Source organism: Zootoca vivipara, chromosome 10, assembly GCF_963506605.1.
Source record: "Zootoca vivipara chromosome 10, rZooViv1.1, whole genome shotgun sequence".
Classification (NCBI taxonomy): Eukaryota; Metazoa; Chordata; class Lepidosauria; order Squamata; family Lacertidae; genus Zootoca; species Zootoca vivipara.
Genome location: NC_083285.1, coordinates 67,666,286 through 67,685,464, shown reverse-complemented (window position 1 = coordinate 67,685,464; position 19,179 = coordinate 67,666,286). Strand labels below are relative to the sequence as shown.

Sequence of the window (19,179 nt, the reverse complement as noted above, 5' to 3'; positions counted from 1 at the left end):
AGTGGCATGCGCCAAGTGTGCCATTCCAACACAGAATCTGGCTTTCATTACAAGTTCCTAGTCCTTATGGTTGCACAGAAATGCAGGGAAGTGCAGTACACTAATGCAGTGTTTTCCAAAGTGTGCTGCACACATCCCTGCAGGCATGCAAAAGGATTTCAATGGGTAGATTTGCAGAATTTGTTTACTTTATCATAGCATAATTTATAGTGTGTGTGGAGGGGGTGTATATTGTATTTGAACTAGTCGAGACAAAATAGTATTATTAGAACTACTCCCAGATCATCATCATTCAAGAAGGGGTACTAAACTCTCAAAAGGAGTAAGCAATTACTGTAAATTTGGGGAACACTGTTTTAATGAAAAGCAGTATAAGGGCCAAACTAGACACAACAGCACAAATTGGTTTTTTTTAAAAAAATATCAAACACAGGAGCCTCAATTTGGACCCTGGTGTTGCGGAGGGGGCAGGTTAAGGGGTTTTAACACTCCCTACCCCCCCCCCCGATTAGGGTCCTCAATCCCAAACCAGATTAGGGTCTTCAATCCCAAACCAGATTAAGGTCCTCAATCCCAAACCAGATTAGGGTCCTCAATCCCATACCAGATTAGGGTCCTCAATCCCAAACCAGATTAGGGTCTTCAATCCCATACCAGATTAGGGTCCTCAATCCCAAACCAGATTAGGGTCCTCAATCCCATACCAGATTAGGGTCCTCAATCCCATACCAGATTAGGGTCCTCAATCCCAAACCAGATTAGGGTCCTCAATCCCATACCAGATTAGGGTCCTCAATCCCATACCAGATTAGGGTCTTCAATCCCATACCAGATTAGGGTCTTCAATCCCATACCAGATTAGGGTCCTCAATCCCAAACCAGATTAGGGTCCTCATGCCCGCTGTTTGCATTGGAAAGGAAGCTCCCATACTAGAGTTGTTCCACTTTTTTATTATTAAAGTACAAAGAACCAGATCGCATCGTCTTCTAATAATAAAAGGTACTCCCCCCCCCATACACATTCTTGAGTGCACAGAAGTGATACAGGACAGCCAAGCACATTAGCCTCTCCTGCCCCCACCCCCTCCAAAGATCCACACTCAAAAGAGTTAATTTCACATAATTCTAAGATAGGAAGTAAAGATTCAAAAAGCTACAAGGAAGTGCCTTCTAAACAAAGTACAATGTGTTAAAAGAGTCCTTACACTACACAAGTCTTGTAAGAGATACAGTAATGTTTATTATGGGGTGTTGGTTTTTTTATTTTTTTTAAAAAAAGAGTCAACAGTTTTGGTTCATCTCCCCATCTTAGCCCAGTTACATGCAGGTTTGGCACATACAGACGCGTGGCCTTGGGTTTAATATTCTTCCTCAGCATCCTCTTCCTCCCCGTCCGCAGAATCCCTCCCGACTTCCTCGTAATCCTTCTCCAGGGCAGCCAGGTCCTCCCGGGCTTCGGAGAACTCCCCCTCCTCCATGCCCTCCCCAACATACCAGTGCACAAAAGCCCTCTTGGCGTACATCAGGTCGAACTTGTGGTCCAGCCGGGCCCAGGCTTCAGCGATGGCGGTGGTGTTGCTCAGCATGCAGACAGCCCGCTGCACCTTTGCCAGGTCCCCCCCGGGCACCACCGTGGGCGGCTGGTAGTTGATGCCCACCTTGAAGCCCGTGGGGCACCAGTCCACAAACTGGATGGACCTCCTGGTCTTGATGGCCGCGATGGCTGCGTTGACATCCTTTGGCACCACGTCCCCCCGGTACAGCAGGCAGCAAGCCATGTACTTGCCCCTGCGCGGGTCACACTTCACCATCTGGTTGGAGAACTCAAAGCAGGCGTTGGTGATCTCCGGCACGGAGAGCTGCTCGTGGTAGGCCTTCTCGGCGGAGATGATGGGGGCGTAGGTGGTCAAGGGAAAGTGGATCCTGGGGTAAGGTACCAGATTGGTCTGGAATTCTATCAGGTCGACGTTCAAGGCGCCGTTGAACCTCAAGGAAGCCGTCACGGATGAGACTATCTGCCCGATCAACCTGTTGAGGTTGGTGTAGGTGGGGCGTTCGATGTCAAGGTTGCGGTTGCAGATGTCATAGATAGCTTCGTTGTCCACCATGAACGAGCAGTCGGAGTGCTCCAGGGTGGTGTGGGTGGTCAGGATGGAGTTGTAGGGCTCCACGACGGCCGTGGAGACCTGTGGGGCAGGATACACAGAGAACTCCAGTTTTGACTTCTTGCTGTACTCCACCGAGAGTCGCTCCATCAGAAGCGAAGTGAAGCCTGACCCGGTTCCTCCGCCGAAGCTGTGGAAGACCAAGAAACCTTGGAGGCCACTGCATTGGTCAGCCTGAATCAGCAAGAGAAATTTGGTTATTAGCGATGGCTGTTGGCAATATAACAGCACGATTAGTAAGAACGTTGCTCGTCTTTTCCTGAAGCTGTGCACTCAAGGCCTTACAGACAACAGCTATGCAATCATGTACATATGCACAAAGCTCTACCTATCGCCAGAGGAAATAAGCAGGACCAGGTTTAGGTGCTAACCATGGTTTGCCCGATTGGGGTATCACAGCAAACTGTGATGGGAGAAAACCAGGAAGTGGAGGAAGAGGGAACCCACGGCACATTCCCAAGTTGCCAACCGTGGTTTGAAGGACTGGGTTTGTGGCACCTGAACGTAGCCCACCTTAAAGCAGTAGGGAATTTGAGAGAAAACACCAAGCAGAGACATCACCTTGCCTACAAAGGTCCGTATAGTTAAAGCTATGGTTTTCCCAGTAGTGATGTATGGAAGTGAGAGCTGAACCATGAAGAAGGCTGATCGCCGAAGAATTAATGCTTTTGAATTATGGTGCTGGAGGAGACTCTTGAGAGTCCCATGGACTGCAAGATGATCAAACCTATCCATTCTGAAGGAAATCAGCCCTGAGTGCTCACTGGAAGGACAGATCGTGAAGCTGAGGCTCCAAGACTTTGGCCACCTCATGAGAAGAGAAGACTCCCTGGAAAAGACCCTGATGTTGGGAAAGATTGAGGGCACAAGGAGAAGGGGACGACAGAGGACGAGATGGTTGGACAGTGTTCTTGCAGCTACGAACATGAGTTTGACCAAACTGCGGGAGGCAGTGCAAGACAGGAGTGCCTGGCGTGCTCTGGTCCGTGGGGTCACGAAGAGTCGGACACGACTAAACGACTAAACAATAACAACTCAGTGATCCCAAGAGTCAAGGAGGACCTCTTCTAAGTCAGAGCTCCATTTAACCAATACTCCTAAAAGTAAGCCATTTGAGATGTTAGAAACACTGGAAGTGGGATATCCTCTAGGTACATAATCACTGATCTTCTGGACATTGGAAGGAGCCCAGAGTGGTGAAATGCAAAGACTGTGTGTCATGACACATAGCAGTGACCTGGACACAGAGTCAGAAGGTGCAGGGCACAAGATGTGGAGCAGGGTCTGGGTCAGGACCCAGAGCTGACTGCTGAAGATAAAGATGTTAGCATTTCACTCCTCTGTTGCTGATGTGTGATTGTTATATCACACATCTCATGTTTACTTTCATAGAATCATAGAGTTGGAAGAGACCACAAGGGCCATCCAGTCCAACCCCCTGCCAAGCAGGAAACACCATCAAAGCATTCTTGACAGATGGCTGTCAAGCCTCTGCTTAAAGACCTCCAAAGAAGGAGACTCCACCACACTCCTTGGCAGCAAATTCCACTGTTGAACAGCTCTTACTGTCAGGAAGTTCTTCCTAATGTTTAGGTGGAATCTTCTTTCTTGTAGTTTGAGTCCATTGCTCCGTGTCCGCTTCTCTGGAGCAGCAGAAAACAATCTTTCTCCCTCCTGTGTTTCCTGTGTTTGGCTCTAGCCTGGCTATGAACATTTGTGAATTAAGCTTTTATGCCATCCTGTGGCATGGGCGTGTGTGTGTGTGTTGGGGAGGGGAACTTAACCATTTTGCGAATCCTGCCGAGGACTGTGTCAATGATCTCCTTCCCGATGGTGTAGTGGCCTCGGGCATAGTTGTTGGCCGCATCTTCCTTGCCGCTGATCAGCTGTTCAGGATGGAAGAGGGAGTGATAAGGCCCTGTGCGGATTTCATCTGTAGGGAGAGAGATAAGAGGGAGTCCGCAAGCACAATAAACAGGAAAATGCCCTTTGTTGCTCCAATATGGAGTCCCCTCCAGACTACAACTCCCATCATCTGTTGCCATTGGCCCTGTTGGGTGGGGTTGTTGGGAGTTGGAGTCCAATGTCATCTGCAGGTCACAATGTCTGTCCTGCCTCTAATAGTGTTATGTACTAAGCTTGGAGGGACGCGGGTGGCACTTTGGTCTAAACCACTGAGCCTAGGGCTTGCCGATCAGAAGGTCGGCGGTTCGAATCCCCGCGACGGGGTGAGCTCCCATTGCTCGGTCCCTGATCCTGCCAACCTAGCAGTTCGAAAGCACGTCAAAGTGCAAGTAGATAAATAGGTACCACTCCTGCCTGCGGGAAGGTAAACGGCGTTTCCGTGTGCTGCTCTGGTTTGCCACAAGTGGCTTAGTCATGCTGGCCACATGACCTGGAAGCTGTACGCTGGGGCTCCCTCGGCCAATAACACGAGATAAGCGCCGCAACCCCAGAGTCGGTCACGACTGGACCTAACGGTCAGGGGTACCTTTACCTTTTCCTTTTACTAAGCTTGGATCCTAGAACAATAGGCAAGTAGGATCGTAGAATGCAACAACTGATTGGCCTGCAGGAAAAGACCAATCAGGCTCCAGGAGGGAAGCAGAATCAGCCAATCAGACAGGACTCACTGTGTAAATAATGTATATAAAAGCCTGAGGTTTGGGAGGGGGGCATTTCATTCACTGTTTTACAAGCTGCAATAAAGAGCATGACGTCACTACAGGACTCCGAGTATATTTCAAATAGTTTGCCTACTTTCATGAAAATCCAAAAGAAGCGATTTAGTTTGCTTCTACATTAGACCAATCCCCCCACCCCCAGAATTGCAACCCTTTATTTCAGGACTTTACTTCACCCAGGTCAAAGACCCAGTTTGGCACTCCACTCCCCAGCGCATTCGTGTACACACACACAAGCTGGGAGCCTCAATAGCAGCCCTTCTGGAGGTTTCCCCCCCCCAACGCAAAACCCCCCACATAGCCTCCCGTAGCTGCAGCATTGCTTTATTTCCTCACATGCTGTGACGTTGTCAAATCATAGCAAGGGGCGAGGGAACACAATGCAAGGAAAGTAGTTTACAGTCGTACCTTGGAAGTCGAACAGAATCTGTTCCGGAAGTCCATTCGACTTCCAAAAGGTTCGGAAACCAAAGCGCGGCTTCCGATTGGCTGCAAGGAGCTCCTGCAGCCAATCGGAAGCCACAGAAGCCCCATCGGACATTCAGGTTCCAAAGAACGTTCGCAAAGTGGAACACTCACTTCCAGGTTTGCAGCGTACGGGAGCCAAAGCAAGGCTTTCGGGATCCAAGGTACAACTGTACTTGAAGTCTCCAAAAATAAAAATGGCTGGACAACTCACATTTCCACCCATATACAGATTTTAAAGGCACAGCAGCCTTGCCAGCAAAAAGGGGCAAGGACGGGAGTAGCCTAGTCGTGGCCCTGTACATACTTCCCATGCAAAAGGTTCCTGGATCTAGCCCCTGCCATGTACTGGTAGACCTGGAAAATACTCCTGCCTGAAAACCCACTCTTTAACGCTGACGTGGAAGAAACAGCAATTTGGGTTTTCTGTGGATTGCTGTTTGCTCCATTTGCTATGGTAAAGAGTGTGTTTTCCCAGGGAGAGCGCCAGGCTTCAGGGAGTGCGTGGACACAGTGCTTTAAAGCACTGTTATTGGAAACAAAGGCAGCTCTCTGTATCTTGCGCCTAGGTGGAGTTGGCAATACCCGCCACGACTGGACTTAAACAAAACGTCCCAGAGGTCGTTTTCATCCCAATGGATCTCTGCAGAGTATATTACCTATGACGGTCGGTTCCAAGTCAATGAAGACTGCCCTGGGCACGTGCTTCCCTGACGCAGTCTCGCAGAAGAAAGTCTCGAAAGAAGCGTCCACCTGCTCCGTCTCTGGCAGGATTTTTGGAGCTGCCTGGTTCCCGGCGATGGTGCCATCAGTCTGAATCCCATGCTCCAGGCAGTAGAGCTCCCAGCAGGCATTGCCCATTTGAACTCCAGCTTGGCCAATGTGGATCGACAGGCACTCCCTCTGGAATGGAAGGGGACAGAGAGAAAGATGCTTTAAATTTCCTTTTATTTCTTCCCTTAACTTATTGTTTTTTTTACCAGGAATATATATATTTCAATTTTAAATCAATTAATCTATCCTCTTTCCTGGAAATAAAAGGTAGAAGAATTGAAATAGAGTTGATCTGAGTTTGGGAATTGGAAGTATGAAAATGAATATATAGATATATAACTATGAAGATCATTTGCAACATAGAAAATTTAATTTTGAGTATTAAAAAGGATTATATTATTATTGTGGAAACTGCCTAATTTCCACAATAATAATTAACAAGGAACCCAGAGTGGGGGGAGTCGGGGAAGTCCAAATTGTAATTGTTATGATAATGATATGAATTAAGAAGTTTTTTTTCTTGTTCAGTATTTTTCTTTTTCTTTTTCTTTTCCTTTTTTTCTTTTCTTTTATTTTTATTCTCTTTTTCTTTTTTTGGCCTTTTTTAGGTCTTTTTTTGGCTTGTTTTTGTCTTTTTGTTTTATCGCTCTATGTATGAATGTAATTTGATTATGATGTACTTTCAGACATGAAGTTAATGGAAAATGAATAAAAATTATTTTAAAAAAGAAAGTAAGAAAGATGCTTTAACATGCTTCACCAGCAAAGCATCACCTTGGGGCGAATTCTTGGCAGAAAGACAACACCGATTCTCTCTTATTTAATAGAGAGGGAAATCCCAGTGAGCTCAGGGAAGAGTGCGCAGATGGGGGGCACCCCATTTTATCCCCACAAAAGCCTGACAGGGGGACATGATTAGCCCAAGGTCATTTGGTGAGCTTTATGGCCAAGTGGGGATTTGAAGCAGCTTCTCCCTACTCCTAATCCGATGCTCTATTCTAGCCATTATGCTGCACTGGCTATAAAGATGTGGCTTGCCGTTGTTTTATTGATCGTGAAACTGAGGCTCCAATACTTTGGCCACATCATGAGAAGAGAAGACTCCCTGAAAAAGACCCTGATGTTGGGAAAGATGGAGGGCACAAGGAGAAGGGGACAACAGAGGACGAGATGGTTGGACAGTGTTCTCGAAGCTACCAACATGAGTCTGACTAAACTGCGGGAGGCAGTGGAAGACAGGAGTGCCTGGTGTGCTCTGGCCCATGGGGTCACAAAGAGTCGGACACGACTAAACGACTGAACAACAACGAAGTTTAGAAATTATTTATTGTAATTGTTAAGAGTGCATTTCTGTTTAATTTTTATATGCTGATATTTCATATCATTCTATACTATTCTAATGATTGTTGAATGTTACTTTATTTGATGTAGGTTGCTTAGTTTAAAGTTATATTTTGTTATAACACTAGCTGGCCCTGCCACGCGTTGCTGTGGCTCATCCGTGTGATTTTTCCCCCCACCCTGTCCCGACCCATGACGTATCACGCTCCCTCTTCCCCCCACCCCCGGCTCATCCCTGTGACTGGTCCCACCATGTCCTGACCTAATCTCAGGGTTGTGGGTTCAAGCCCCACATTGGGCAAAAGATTCCTGCTTCGTAGGGGGTTGGACTAGATGACCCTAGTGGTCCCTTCCAACTCTACAGTTCTATGATTCTAATGCATGGTGTTATCATGGCCAACTCCCATCAGCCCATGGCCCCTTGACAGGGGTGATGAGCACTGTACATCAGCAGCAGCTTGGGGAGGGGGGCACAGGTTCCTCACCCTGGTGTACACAAATGGCTCAAGTTTAATTATAAATGGCTCAAGTTTAATTACAATCAACAATAACCCCGTTCGGCCTTCCACACAAGACCCTTAAGGTCTCCTTCACCTGTAAATAATCATATTCAGGTGTATCCTAGAGCAAAAGATACACCAGGAGGCTTCATTTGGGCAAAAATGAGTGCACACTTCCATTGTTAATGCTATATTATTACTATTATTATTATTATTGTTACTACTACTACTACTAGCTGGCCCTGCCACACGTTGCTGTGGTTTAGGATATGAAATGGGCCCTCAAGAGTCCCCCTTCTGACTCCCCTGTAGGCCCTAAACGGTCCCTCAGAGTCCTCCTTCAGACCCCCCTGTAGCCCCCCTGTGGTTTAGTCTGTGAAATGGGTCCTCAGAGTCCCCCTTCAGACTCCCCTGTAGGCCCTAAATGGGCCCTCAGAGTCCCCCTTCTGACTCCCATGTAGTCCCCACTGTGGTTTAGTCTGTGAAATGGGCCCTCAGAGTCCCCCTTCTGACTCCCCTGTAGGCCCTAAATGGGCCCTCAAAGTCCCCCTTCAGACTCCCCTGTAGGCTGCACTTTGGCTTAGTCTGTGAAATGGGCCCTCAAAGTCCCCCTTCAGACTCCCCTGTAGGCCCCACTTTGGCTTAGTCTGTGAAATGGGCCCTCAGAGTCCCGCTTCAGACTCCCCTGTAGGCCCCACTGGGCTGTTTCGTGTTGGTGGGGAGATCTCCGCGGAGGGCGGGGATCGTGGATCGGGCAACATATGAGCGGAGGGCATGCATTGTGGATCGGGTAGGATGGTGAAGGCCGAGACCTATGGGGGGGATCTCTGGGGTAGGTACCTCCGTGGCAGGAGGGGGTCCTTGGGGAGCGGGCTACTGTCGGGGTGGCCTGGTCCCTGGTAGAGGTCTGTTCTCCGGGGTGGGCTGTGTCCCGGGGTGGTGGAGTGGATGGAGAGTGGCAGTTATTTTGCCAGTGGGCGGGATTTTGGGTGTATGTTTGATTTTGTTTGGTGGGGTGGATGGGGAGTGGGCGGGATTTTGGCAGTATGTTGGATGTTGTTTGTTGGATGTCCACTGGAGGGGGCAATTTTTCTGTATACAAATCCAGGTTTCTACCTGTCCTAGGTGTGTGTATGGACAATGTAAGTGGATAGAGACACTCTCACATGCACTCCCGATATTGTGGGCAAATTGGAGGACGATCGGGTAAGCAGTTGTGGAGAAAGGTTCATTGGAACAAACATGCACCCTCTACACACACACACACACACACACATATATATATATATATATATATATATATATATATATATATATATACACACACACACATACACACACACACACACACACACTAGCTGGCCCTGCACACGTTGCTGTGCATTAGTCTGTCAAATGGAGGGTAATAGGCCCCCTTCAGATCCCCCTGAGCCTCAGAGTCCCCCTGTTTTACAGGATCTCGTGGTGGAGACGAGGTTTCTGGGTGTGGCGCGTTGTTGTGGCTAATTCCTGTGACTGCCCCCACGTGTCCCGTTCCATGATCTATTCTGTTTGTTCCCCCCTCTCCGTGACCGGTGTATCTCATGACGTTTTGAAGGATGGTATTTATTTTTGTCTTGTGGTTATTTGGGGGGGGGTAGTGGTGCTAAATTGTAAAGTAAGAACCCCTTGCCGTGCCCCCAAGTGTGTTGCTGTGGGTTATCCCCCCCTGGGCCTAGTGGGGGCCTGGCAGGGGCCTACATAAAACAAAGGCCGTGCTGCGTTCTGCGACCCGGGCACTCCCTCTCTCTCCCCCCCCCGGGCCTAATGGGGGCCTGGCGGCCTGGCAGGGGCCTACATAAAACAAAGGCCGTGCTGCGTTCTGCGACCCGGGCACTCCCTCTCTCTCCCCCCCCCCCCGGGCCTAGTGGGGGCCTGGTGGCCTGGCAGGGGCCTACATAAAACAAAGGCCGTGCTGCGGACTGTGATCCATACGCTTGTCCTCTCCCCCCCCAGGCCTAATGGGGGCCTGGCGGCCTGGCAGGGGCCTACATAAAACAAAGGCCGTGCTGCGGACTGTGATCCATGCACTTGTCCTCTCCCCTCCCCCAGGCCTAGTGGGGGCCTGGCGGCCTGGCAGGGGCCTACATAAAACAAAGGCTGTGCTGCGTTCTGCGACCCGGGCACTCCCTCTCTCTCCCCCCCGGGCCTAGTGGGGGCCTGGGGGCCTGGCAGGGGCCTACGTAAAACAAAGGCCATGCTGCAACCTGTGATCTGGGCGCTCGCCCTCTCCCCCCCCCCCCCCCGGACCCGTTGGGGGCCTAGCAGCCTGGCAGGGGCCTAGAAGTCTGATAATGGCCACCTTGGTGGTTTCAGTTGCTTGGTTGATGATGTCATTATTTGGTTTGTGGGAGTGGTGTAGATTTCACAGGAAGGGAGGGGGTGTACTGTGGGAGGAATTCCACTTGAGGGCGCTGTTTTACTTTGTGGAAAAGCAGGTTTCTACCTGCCCAGGTGTGAAATTCGAGGGATTTTTTTTCTAACAACGCTCGGGGAGTGGCCTGGATCGTTGTGTCAAAATTTCAGAACGATCGGTCAAGCAGTTACAGAGAAAAGCGGAACACACGCTTTCACGATTTTTACATTTATATATATACTGTAGATTATTATTATTATTATTATTATTATTTAATTTATTTATACCCCGCTAAACTGGCTGGGTTTCCCCAGCCACACTGGGTGGCTTCCAACAGAATATTAAAACACAATAATCTATTAAACATTAAAAGCTTCCCTAAACAGGGCTACCTTCAGATGTCTTCTAAAAGTCTGGTACTGTATTTGTTTTTCTCTTTGACATCTGGTGGGAAGGGCATTCCACAGGGTGGGTGCCACTACCGAGAAGGCCCTCTGCCTGGTTCCCTGCAACTTGGCTTCTCGCAACGAGGGAACCGCCAGAAGGCCCTTGGTACTGGACCTCAGTGTCCAGGCAGAACGATGGAGGTAGAGACGCTCCTTCAGGTATAATGTGTCCAAAAAGTGTCCAATGTGTCCAAAAGACAACATAATCCAGAGGAGGAGGAGGAGAGAAGATGGCCAGAGGGAGAAACACAGACAGACAGACACACACAAGTGGAATCAGGCATAGCTGAGCAAAATTCAGGTTTACATAGGTACCACTTTCAAATATTATTACCATACTTTTCCATCTATAACACACCCCCATGTATAAGGCAATCCCTATTTTGGGGGGCTCAAATTTAAGAAAATGGGGGGAGATGGCACAGCGTGGCGGGCGGATTCCCTGCAGCATAGATTTTTATTGCAGTTTTATTACAGAAAAAAACATAGTCTTATACATGGAAAAGTAGGGTATTTCTTAAATCTGTATACTGCCCTTCATCCAAAGATCATTGGGTGGGTCACAACAGAAAAATACAAAACGACACAAAATGCGTAATAAAACAAAAAACAAACCAGTAATCTCTCCCACATCCGTCTCCGCAGCCACAGCAGGTGTTGCAACCTTCCTATATCTTGACCTCACTCCTCAGAGGTGCACTGCTTCATTGTCTCCCAATACAGACGGATGCCATAGAATGTTAATCAGCCACAAGGCTTGGTTATAGAGAAACATTTTTGCCTGGTGCCTAAAGATATTTACGGAAGGCGCCAGGCAAGCCTCGCTGGGGAGAGCATTCCACAAAGGGGAGCCATCGTAGAAAAGTCCCATTATCGTGTTGCCACCCTCCAGACCCCCCGTAGAGGAACCACACAAAGAAGGGCCCAGGGCCGGCCCTACGTGCAGGCTGGGTGGCGCAGGGCACCACGGCGCCGGCCCGCCAGGAGGGTGCCACGAGCTGTGCCCGCCCGCTGGCCAGCTGGTCCGCCGCGCAGCTGCGCGCTGCGCCCACCCACCCACCATGCTGGGAAACCCACCCACCCGCCCGCCGTGCTGGGAAACAGGGCGGGAGGGTGCCGGAGAGATCCGGCGCACCACGGCGCCAGGGGCGCTTAAGGTGGTCCTGGAAGGGCCTCAGAGGATCACAGGATCTAGGTCATTTCATAGCTAGCAACATTAACCATTTGCTTGAAATCGTTGTTAAAATATGTATTTTAAATTGTTGGAACCCACCCCGGGGCCTCAGGGTGAAGGGCAGATAATAAACATTTGGCTGACGAGCTCTGTGTTTTTCAAACCAAGGCCACTTCACATACAGATGCCCTGTTATATTGAGCATTCATTCCGATTTGTTTGCAGAGATTGGATAACATTGACTAGTTGGTGTGCACTCATCCTGGCTTGTTTGCAAGGAGGCGAGGTGATGTTGCATCAAAGCCAGTGCATCTTGCTGACATTTTTCCTCTTGCAAAAACCCCAGGCTTTTGGCAAAGCAGGTTTACGGTTCGAGCTCTCGATCAACTATAATTGTACCACCTGGATTGGCCGGAATGCAATGGAATCCGACCCCAAGTTAGGAACATCCTGGAAGCTCCCCAAACTGATGGAAGCAGGCCGATCAGCCTGGTTGACAATAAACACAGTACCGCTTCCATTCAGCTGTCCTGAACTCACGCAGTTACTTTCGATGACTCCACATAGTGCCTTCCCTTTGTTTTTTTTTAAGAGGGAGTTGTGGCAAGACTTTGGTTCAGAGCCCAGAAATGGCCCGAGAGACAAGAGCGCCTCGATAACAGGTGTAAAACCCAGAGAAATCTGTTCAACATATCTGAGATACCACGCCATGACACATGCATGCTTTTTGGGCGGAGAAATGAAGCAGAAGCAGAATTAATTTATTATTATTATTATTATTATTATTATTATTATTATTATTATTATTATTTTAAAAAAAGCTTTATCCCAGTGAAATGACTACGATCCGCGTTCTTCCAAACACAGCGAGATTATGCATACACAGTGAGTCGTGTGCCAAGAACACAACGCCAGCCTGCGAAGGATCAGAAGAGAGTTCATCCAGTCCTTCGCCCTCCCCTCCCGTATCCTACAGTGGTCAGCCCCGGGAAGCCTACAGGCGAGATGACCACACCAGCATCTGCTCATCCGATCCCGGCAGCTGCTTTTCACGCCTCCCTCCGCAACATGCCACAGTCCCCGTCCATCTATGTATGATGGTAGTTCTAATTGTGGCTCTTCTGTCCCAATTTGCTGGAGTCACTCGGAGGACATTCCTTGCGGCGAGCAAAGAAGAGAAGTCCCCACTCCCCTTTCTCTCTCTCTCTCTCAACAGTTTGCCAAGTGGTACCACCTGCTACCCGACGATGCTGGTATTTCACAACAGAGCAAGGAAGCCAGTCTGGAATTGCAGAAGATATCCTCAGCCTGAGACAGCCGTCTCTTGGCTTCCACGTGCAACTGTTAAAGCATACACCCCCACCCCACCCACCCCCCAACTAAAAAAAATATTATTTTTTAAAGCGTAATCCATTTCTGCTCCAGGACCATACAAGATCAAAATTGTACAGGACTTCCACCCCTCCTCCAGGAAATCCGACTAAACGCTATTGGACCGGCAGGTTTTCCTAGTTAAACCTCCATGCAAATACTGTACTCAACTGGGCAACTTGATAACAAGAGAACAATAGGTCTTTGAATCCAAAATTTTTGCTAGGGAAGGAGTGAAGTCATAGCTCAGAAATTCAGCTCATGCAATATAGACTTCCAGAACTGCCCTGTCAATGGACCTGGGCCTACTCATGAGTAAAGACCAACAATGGATCTCCATGTCGGGATAAAGCACTCTAGATTTTTGGACTCCCCCCACCCCCACCCCAAGTAGCTATCTTAATTAAAATCCAGTAAGATTAGCATAAATAAATGAAATGCAAACAGCAGTCCTTTGGAAGAGCTTCCCAGAAGTTTCAGTTAAACTTTTTTTGAGGTTGTCCGAGAGTCTATAGTTTTGAAACATTCACAAATATATATAATTTTTTTTCCTGGGAAGGGGGAACAACTCTTGCTCTATTCTTTTAGCATATCAGCCTTTGGGATTACAGTAGACAAAGGCAATATGGCAGTTTCCTCTTATACAGGGGAGGGGGAATAAGGGGAAAGAAATCTGCAAAAGTACAGTAATCTCCTACCTAAACCATGCTCATAACTGAAGTGTGAAATAATGTAGGGTAAAGGGCAGGAGAAAAGGGGAGGTGGAAAAATGAGAGCAGGACTTTTGCACAGCAGAAGAACACATTTTATGCCTCTAAAGATCCAGAGGGAAAAGCGATCTCAGCTGTCAGAAATGAGAGTCACAACTTTGCAAGAAGATCGGCTAAACCACTGAACAGAGAAAAACTAAGGGGAGGGGTGTGTGGAAAAGACCCCCCTCCCTCTAAACTGCCCTTTTGCTACAGCCTAGCTTTTACCTTATAAGGAGTAAAACACCAGTCCAAATGAGCTGAAGTATTCATCAATAACCCTTCCAGAAAAGTTAACTGAAAGTTATCGGAAAGATCTACAGCCCAGATAAAATCAATACACACAGCACCCAAGCTACAGTTTCAAATCCAAACGAGAAACTACAATGCATTGGCTTACCATAATGGTCCTATATGCTTGCTAAGATTCCAGCAAAAAACCAACAACCAGCTGCTTTCTCTGCTCCCAGCAAATTTATAACCCAGCAAGAATTGACTCCACCTGAAGATGAGGTCCTCTCCTCATTTAAAGCAACAGAGGCGCTTTTTCAAAGAATGCCAGGAAAAGGCTGGAATTGGCCGTAATAGTTGTCTGCTGGCTTGTGCCTCTGCTTGCTGTCAGGCTTGGAGTTAAACGGCTGCTGAGAAATCCTCACATCCTTTCTGAGAGCATCCTTCAGAAAACAGGGGAAGGAATGACTACCATCTCCCCACCCCCAGGAAGGCTCCTGCACTTTGCACATTTTCGGCGGTGGTGGTGGAGAACCTTCAGGTGTCGGTTTTCCAATCCTGCCAATGCGGTGATAGGGACAACTTTTAGTTTCTTTTACGGCTAGGAACATATTGTGGTTCCTGCTCTTAGCTTAGCCGCAGTATACTATGCAGGCATCGGCTACCATGAGACTGGATTACTGCAATGCTCTCTGCACGGGGCTGCCCTTGGTTTGGAAGCTGCGGCTATGGTTGGCCCCAGGTGGGGGGCTGGGGGGCAAGCGCCCTCCCTCAAACGTTCACGGAGCAATGGATTCAAACTACAAGAAAGAAGATTCCACCTAAACATTAGGAAGAACTTCCTGACAGTAAGAGCTGTTCAACAGTGGAATTTGCTGCCAAGGAGTGTGGTGGAGTCTCCTTCTTTGGAGGTCTTTAAGCAGAGGCTTGACAGGCATATGTCAGGAATGCTTTGATGGTGTTTCCTGCTTGGCAGGGGGTTGGACTGGATGGCCCTTGTGGTCTCTTCCGACTCTATAATTCTATGATTCTAAGCTTGCCTCCCCCAGTTGCTGGACTGTAGCAGCAGATCTTGAGCACGTAACACCAGGGGCGAACGAAGGCGCTGTGACACCCGGGGCAGGGCGTCGCTACATAGGGCGCATGTGCGGCATTGCTACGTATGACGCCGTACGTAGCGATGCCACACATGCACTGTATATAGCAGTTTGCTGCTGCCTCAGCGCCGTACGGACGGTGCCGGGATCCTCTGCTCATGGCTGCAGCTGCGAACAGAGGATCCTCTACATGCGGCTGTAGCGGCGACGGAGGGATCCCACCGCCATCCGTACGGGGCTGGAGCGGTGCAAAACCGCTATGTGCAGCGCATGTGTAGCAGTGTTACGTGCAACGCATGCTTGCGGCGCCGCACATGCACTGTACGTAGTGGTTTGCCGTCAGCGCTGGGATACTCTGCTGGCAGCTGTGGCCGCGAACGGAGGATCCGTTCACTGTCCACATGCAGCTGCGGCAGCGTGATGGCGGTTCACACCCCCACAAGTCCCCGTGGGGTGCCTTCTTGTCACCCCCCCAGACATGGCACCCGGGGCGCCCCGCTCCCCCCCCACTCCATTGTGACGCCACTGCGTAACACCCTCCCCGAGGGAGCAGTGCTGGCTGACGGTTATTTATTTTAAAATCATTTAAAACATACCGTACCTATATTTGGAATCATAGAATTGTAGAGCTGGAAGGGACCCCAAGAGTCATCTAGTCCAACCCCTGCAATGCACGAACCGCAGCCGAAAGAAGCCCTGGGAGATGGCCATCTGTCAGGAGCGGGAGTCGGGAACAGGTTAGCAATAAATCACACCAGTGAAGTGAGCTCTTTCTTCAAGGAAACCAGGTTGACTCAGGAGCTTTTGCACCCGAGAGCCTCTTTCCCCAGCTTGGTCTGGCAGCAGCAACAGCATGCAACAGCTTCCAATGTATGCAGCTGAGAAGTACGAAAGCTGCTTTTTGAAAAAGGTTGGGGTGGAATGCCCCACCCCGCAAGATTCGGAGCTGACTCCCGTCGGATGTAAGCATCTCAAACAGTTTGAAGATGGTAGTGATGGCCACCAACTTGGACAAGCTGTAAAGGACTAGAGAAATTTATGGAGGCTCATAAGGCCATGAATGCGTCCCAAGTGTCCCTTTTTTCCAGGGACCATCCTGGAATTATGAAAGTCACCCCAGATTCTGATTTGATCCCGGAATGTCCTTATTACCCCCACCAGAGCACATGGAGAAGGATGAGCTGGCACATGGAGAAGGATGAGCGAGGGCAGTTGTGGCAGCTGTAATGGACCCATCCCATTGCCTCTCCTTCGCTGCCAGCCTCCTCCCTTGGGCAGCTTGTAGTGGCTACTGTGTCTCAATGGCATAATGGCACTTGCCCTTTTTGATAGGAAATGCTCAACGGGGGGGGGCACCAAAAATGGGGGATTGAGGAGGGTCAGTTGCGGGGCGTGAGAAATGTCCCTATTTTCATCTGAGGAACGCTGGAGGGTAATGGGGCACTAGCCTCAATGGAGAGAGCATGCATCTGAAAACCAGTTGCCGGAAGCTACAGGAAGGGAGAGGGATCTCGTGCTCAGGCAGGGGCGTAACCAGGATCAAAACTAGGGGGGAAGGGGCGGGGCCAATGCATGGGAGGGGAGGGGCCACAAAGTGGGGACGTGGGCGGGGCTACGGAGCCCAGGTGAACTGGGCGAGTGCGGCGCTGCTGGCAGGCAGAGGCGGAGGCGAGGCACAGCCCAGTGGAGTGCGAGTTCGGCGTTCCCGCCCGCCGCGCCGCGCCGCACCCTCCAGCTTCCCGTCGCGCCCTCTGGTTCCCCGCCGCACTTGGCCTTGCCGGAGGGTGTGACGGGGAGCTGGAGGAAGGGTGCGGCATGGTGGGAGGGAACGCCAACTCATGCTCCACTGGGCTGTGCTCCGCCTCCGTCTCTGCTCACCAGCCCCGCTGGCAGTGCCCCTCTCACCCACGGCTGCGCCGGCCCTGCTTCTAGGGGGGCAGCTGCCCCCCTGCCCCACATTGGGTACGCCCATGTCCTCAGGCCTTGCTTGCAGGTTTGCCAGAGGCATGTGTTTGGCCACGGTGAGAACAGGGTGCTGGGCTAGATGGACCTCCTTTGGTCTGATCCTGCAGTCTGGCTCGTAGGACGATGAGAACCTTTGTTCTGATCCAACAGAGATCTTCCTATGCCCCCTCTTGGATGCAGAAGAAAGGCTGCAAATGTACAGATTCAGCAGAGCATTTATCAGAAACAGAGTAAGATCCTGGACATCCTCGCAGGCAATTGTTGTTGTCCTTCTGGCATGGAGATTTCCTTCCTGCTTGCAGTGCTGCATTTCCCCCCCATGCAGCTTGGTCTCCTCCTGTTTGCAGCGACTTCCTGTGAAGAAACTACCTGCTTCCTGTGTTATGCAAACAGCTGTTCTATAGCTCTCTCTCTCTCTCTCTCTCTCTCTCTCTCTCTCTCTCTCTCTCTCTATCACGTAAGCAAGCAAGCTAGTTATTAGGTCTTTGCAAAGTGTGCATTCATTGGCTTGTCATGCAGAGACGGCCACGTGTTTAGATGGCATCAAAAGTGAGTTACACAGATCTAAAATAGTTCTGCCAACAGTGGTGGGGCAGGCAGACTGCCGCCTCTTGCACTTTTGCTGCCTGAGGCGGGTGCTTCATGGATGGGCCGACTCTGCAACTATGCAATGAGGTGAAAACCTTTTGGGGGTACTCTACCTGAGGCAGCAGCGACCCAAGATTTTCTAAAAATATGGCTTTATTTCTCAAGCCTGCTGTCGCTTGTACTGACACCTACACAAAGAACCCACCGCAAAAATCAAGCTGCAATATAAGACTGCAGTTCTCTGTACAATTACTTTCTTGGGAGTAAACCCCCTTCCCTGAATATTGTGGGACTTACAGCGGGATCCCATAGGCACATAACCTAGGAATACATCGCATCCAACTCCACGGCATTCCCTTCTGAGCAGACATGTATAGAAGTTCACTGCTCGTGAGTAAGCATGCATAAGCGCAGACTGTATATAGTAAAAGGACTCTGATTACAAGTACTTATAAGGGAGTAATGGCTTTCCCAACCGATTCTTTCGTATGAGTCAAAGCCATTGAGCCAGCCCCCGCTGTTCTTGTCAATTTGAACGGCATCTAGCCAGAAAATTTCTTTCCAAGGATTAAGTTAAAACCATCTGTTTTGAAGCTTGGAAAGGCGCTGTCTTTTTGCAGGAAGGTCGAGCGGTGAATCGGGCAGCCCCTGGTCCTAACGCTGCCTTTATTGCCACAAGCTCATAGTGGGGGCATTAAACGTTCTATCTTCTGCTCTAACCCTCACATATCTGCCATCAAGGGATAATCTTCCTGGCTTCTTGCAAGGATCCTGAATCGTTGCACACCCTGGATTTGTATAAATGCTAAATATTAAAGCCACATCTTAAAAGAAACGGTCTTGTAACTTTGATTCTCTTTTCTTTCTTTTTTTGTACTTTTGATGCTACTTTTTTAAAAAAGCTGCTTAAGAAGACACCCGTGTGCCCTGCAACTGCACAGATTCTTGGGGAGGGGTAATTTGCATCTCCCCTCCCTCTTCCACCGTCACCCAATTAATACCCATCTCTGCAAATTATTGCATAGGCACTCCAGGGCCCTGTCGCCTGTGACATCACTGGAGGCTGCTCCTGGGTCTCAGGTTTGGGCCCCGAAATCTCAGGAGCTGGAATGCTCCCAACCTGACAACCCTAGTGTGTGTGTGCATGCGCAGATTGATCCTGCCTGCAGGGCGCATGCAGAGACCCTTGTGTGCCTGGCTGCGGAATTGCGCTGCTGCCGTTTCCGTTGCATCT

General features: G+C 49.6%; 1 protein-coding gene across 2 annotated transcripts; it reads right to left on the bottom strand.

Annotated features, from left to right (window-relative positions):
• Window positions 1-951: 951 nt before the first annotated feature.
• Window positions 952-16,076, bottom strand: TUBAL3 (tubulin alpha like 3). 2 transcript variants are annotated; one of them, XM_060279239.1, is made up of 4 exons: window positions 15,994-16,076; window positions 5,974-6,217; window positions 3,950-4,098; window positions 952-2,339 (listed from the first exon to the last, which is right to left on the bottom strand). In XM_060279239.1, exons 2-4 carry the CDS (start codon window positions 6,173-6,175, stop codon window positions 1,359-1,361), a joined length of 1,332 nt encoding a protein of 443 aa, XP_060135222.1. In that variant the 5' UTR covers window positions 6,176-6,217; window positions 15,994-16,076; the 3' UTR covers window positions 952-1,358. The 2 variants fall into 2 exon arrangements, with proteins under 2 accessions (XP_060135222.1, XP_034984005.1); XM_035128114.2 differs by lacking the exon at window positions 15,994-16,076 and adding an exon at window positions 14,465-14,668 and having other exon boundaries at window positions 955-2,339.
• Window positions 16,077-19,179: the final 3,103 nt, after the last annotated feature.

Bases quoted from the DNA above. Each gene is read 5' to 3' on its own strand.
- TUBAL3 (XM_035128114.2), bottom strand. The intron at 4,099-5,973 runs GTAATATACTCT...CTCTCCCTACAG, and splicing joins CTTGGAACCGACCGTCATAG to ATGAAATCCGCACAGGGCCT. The intron at 2,340-3,949 runs GTTAAGTTCCCC...TTGCTGATTCAG, and splicing joins TCGGCAGGATTCGCAAAATG to GCTGACCAATGCAGTGGCCT.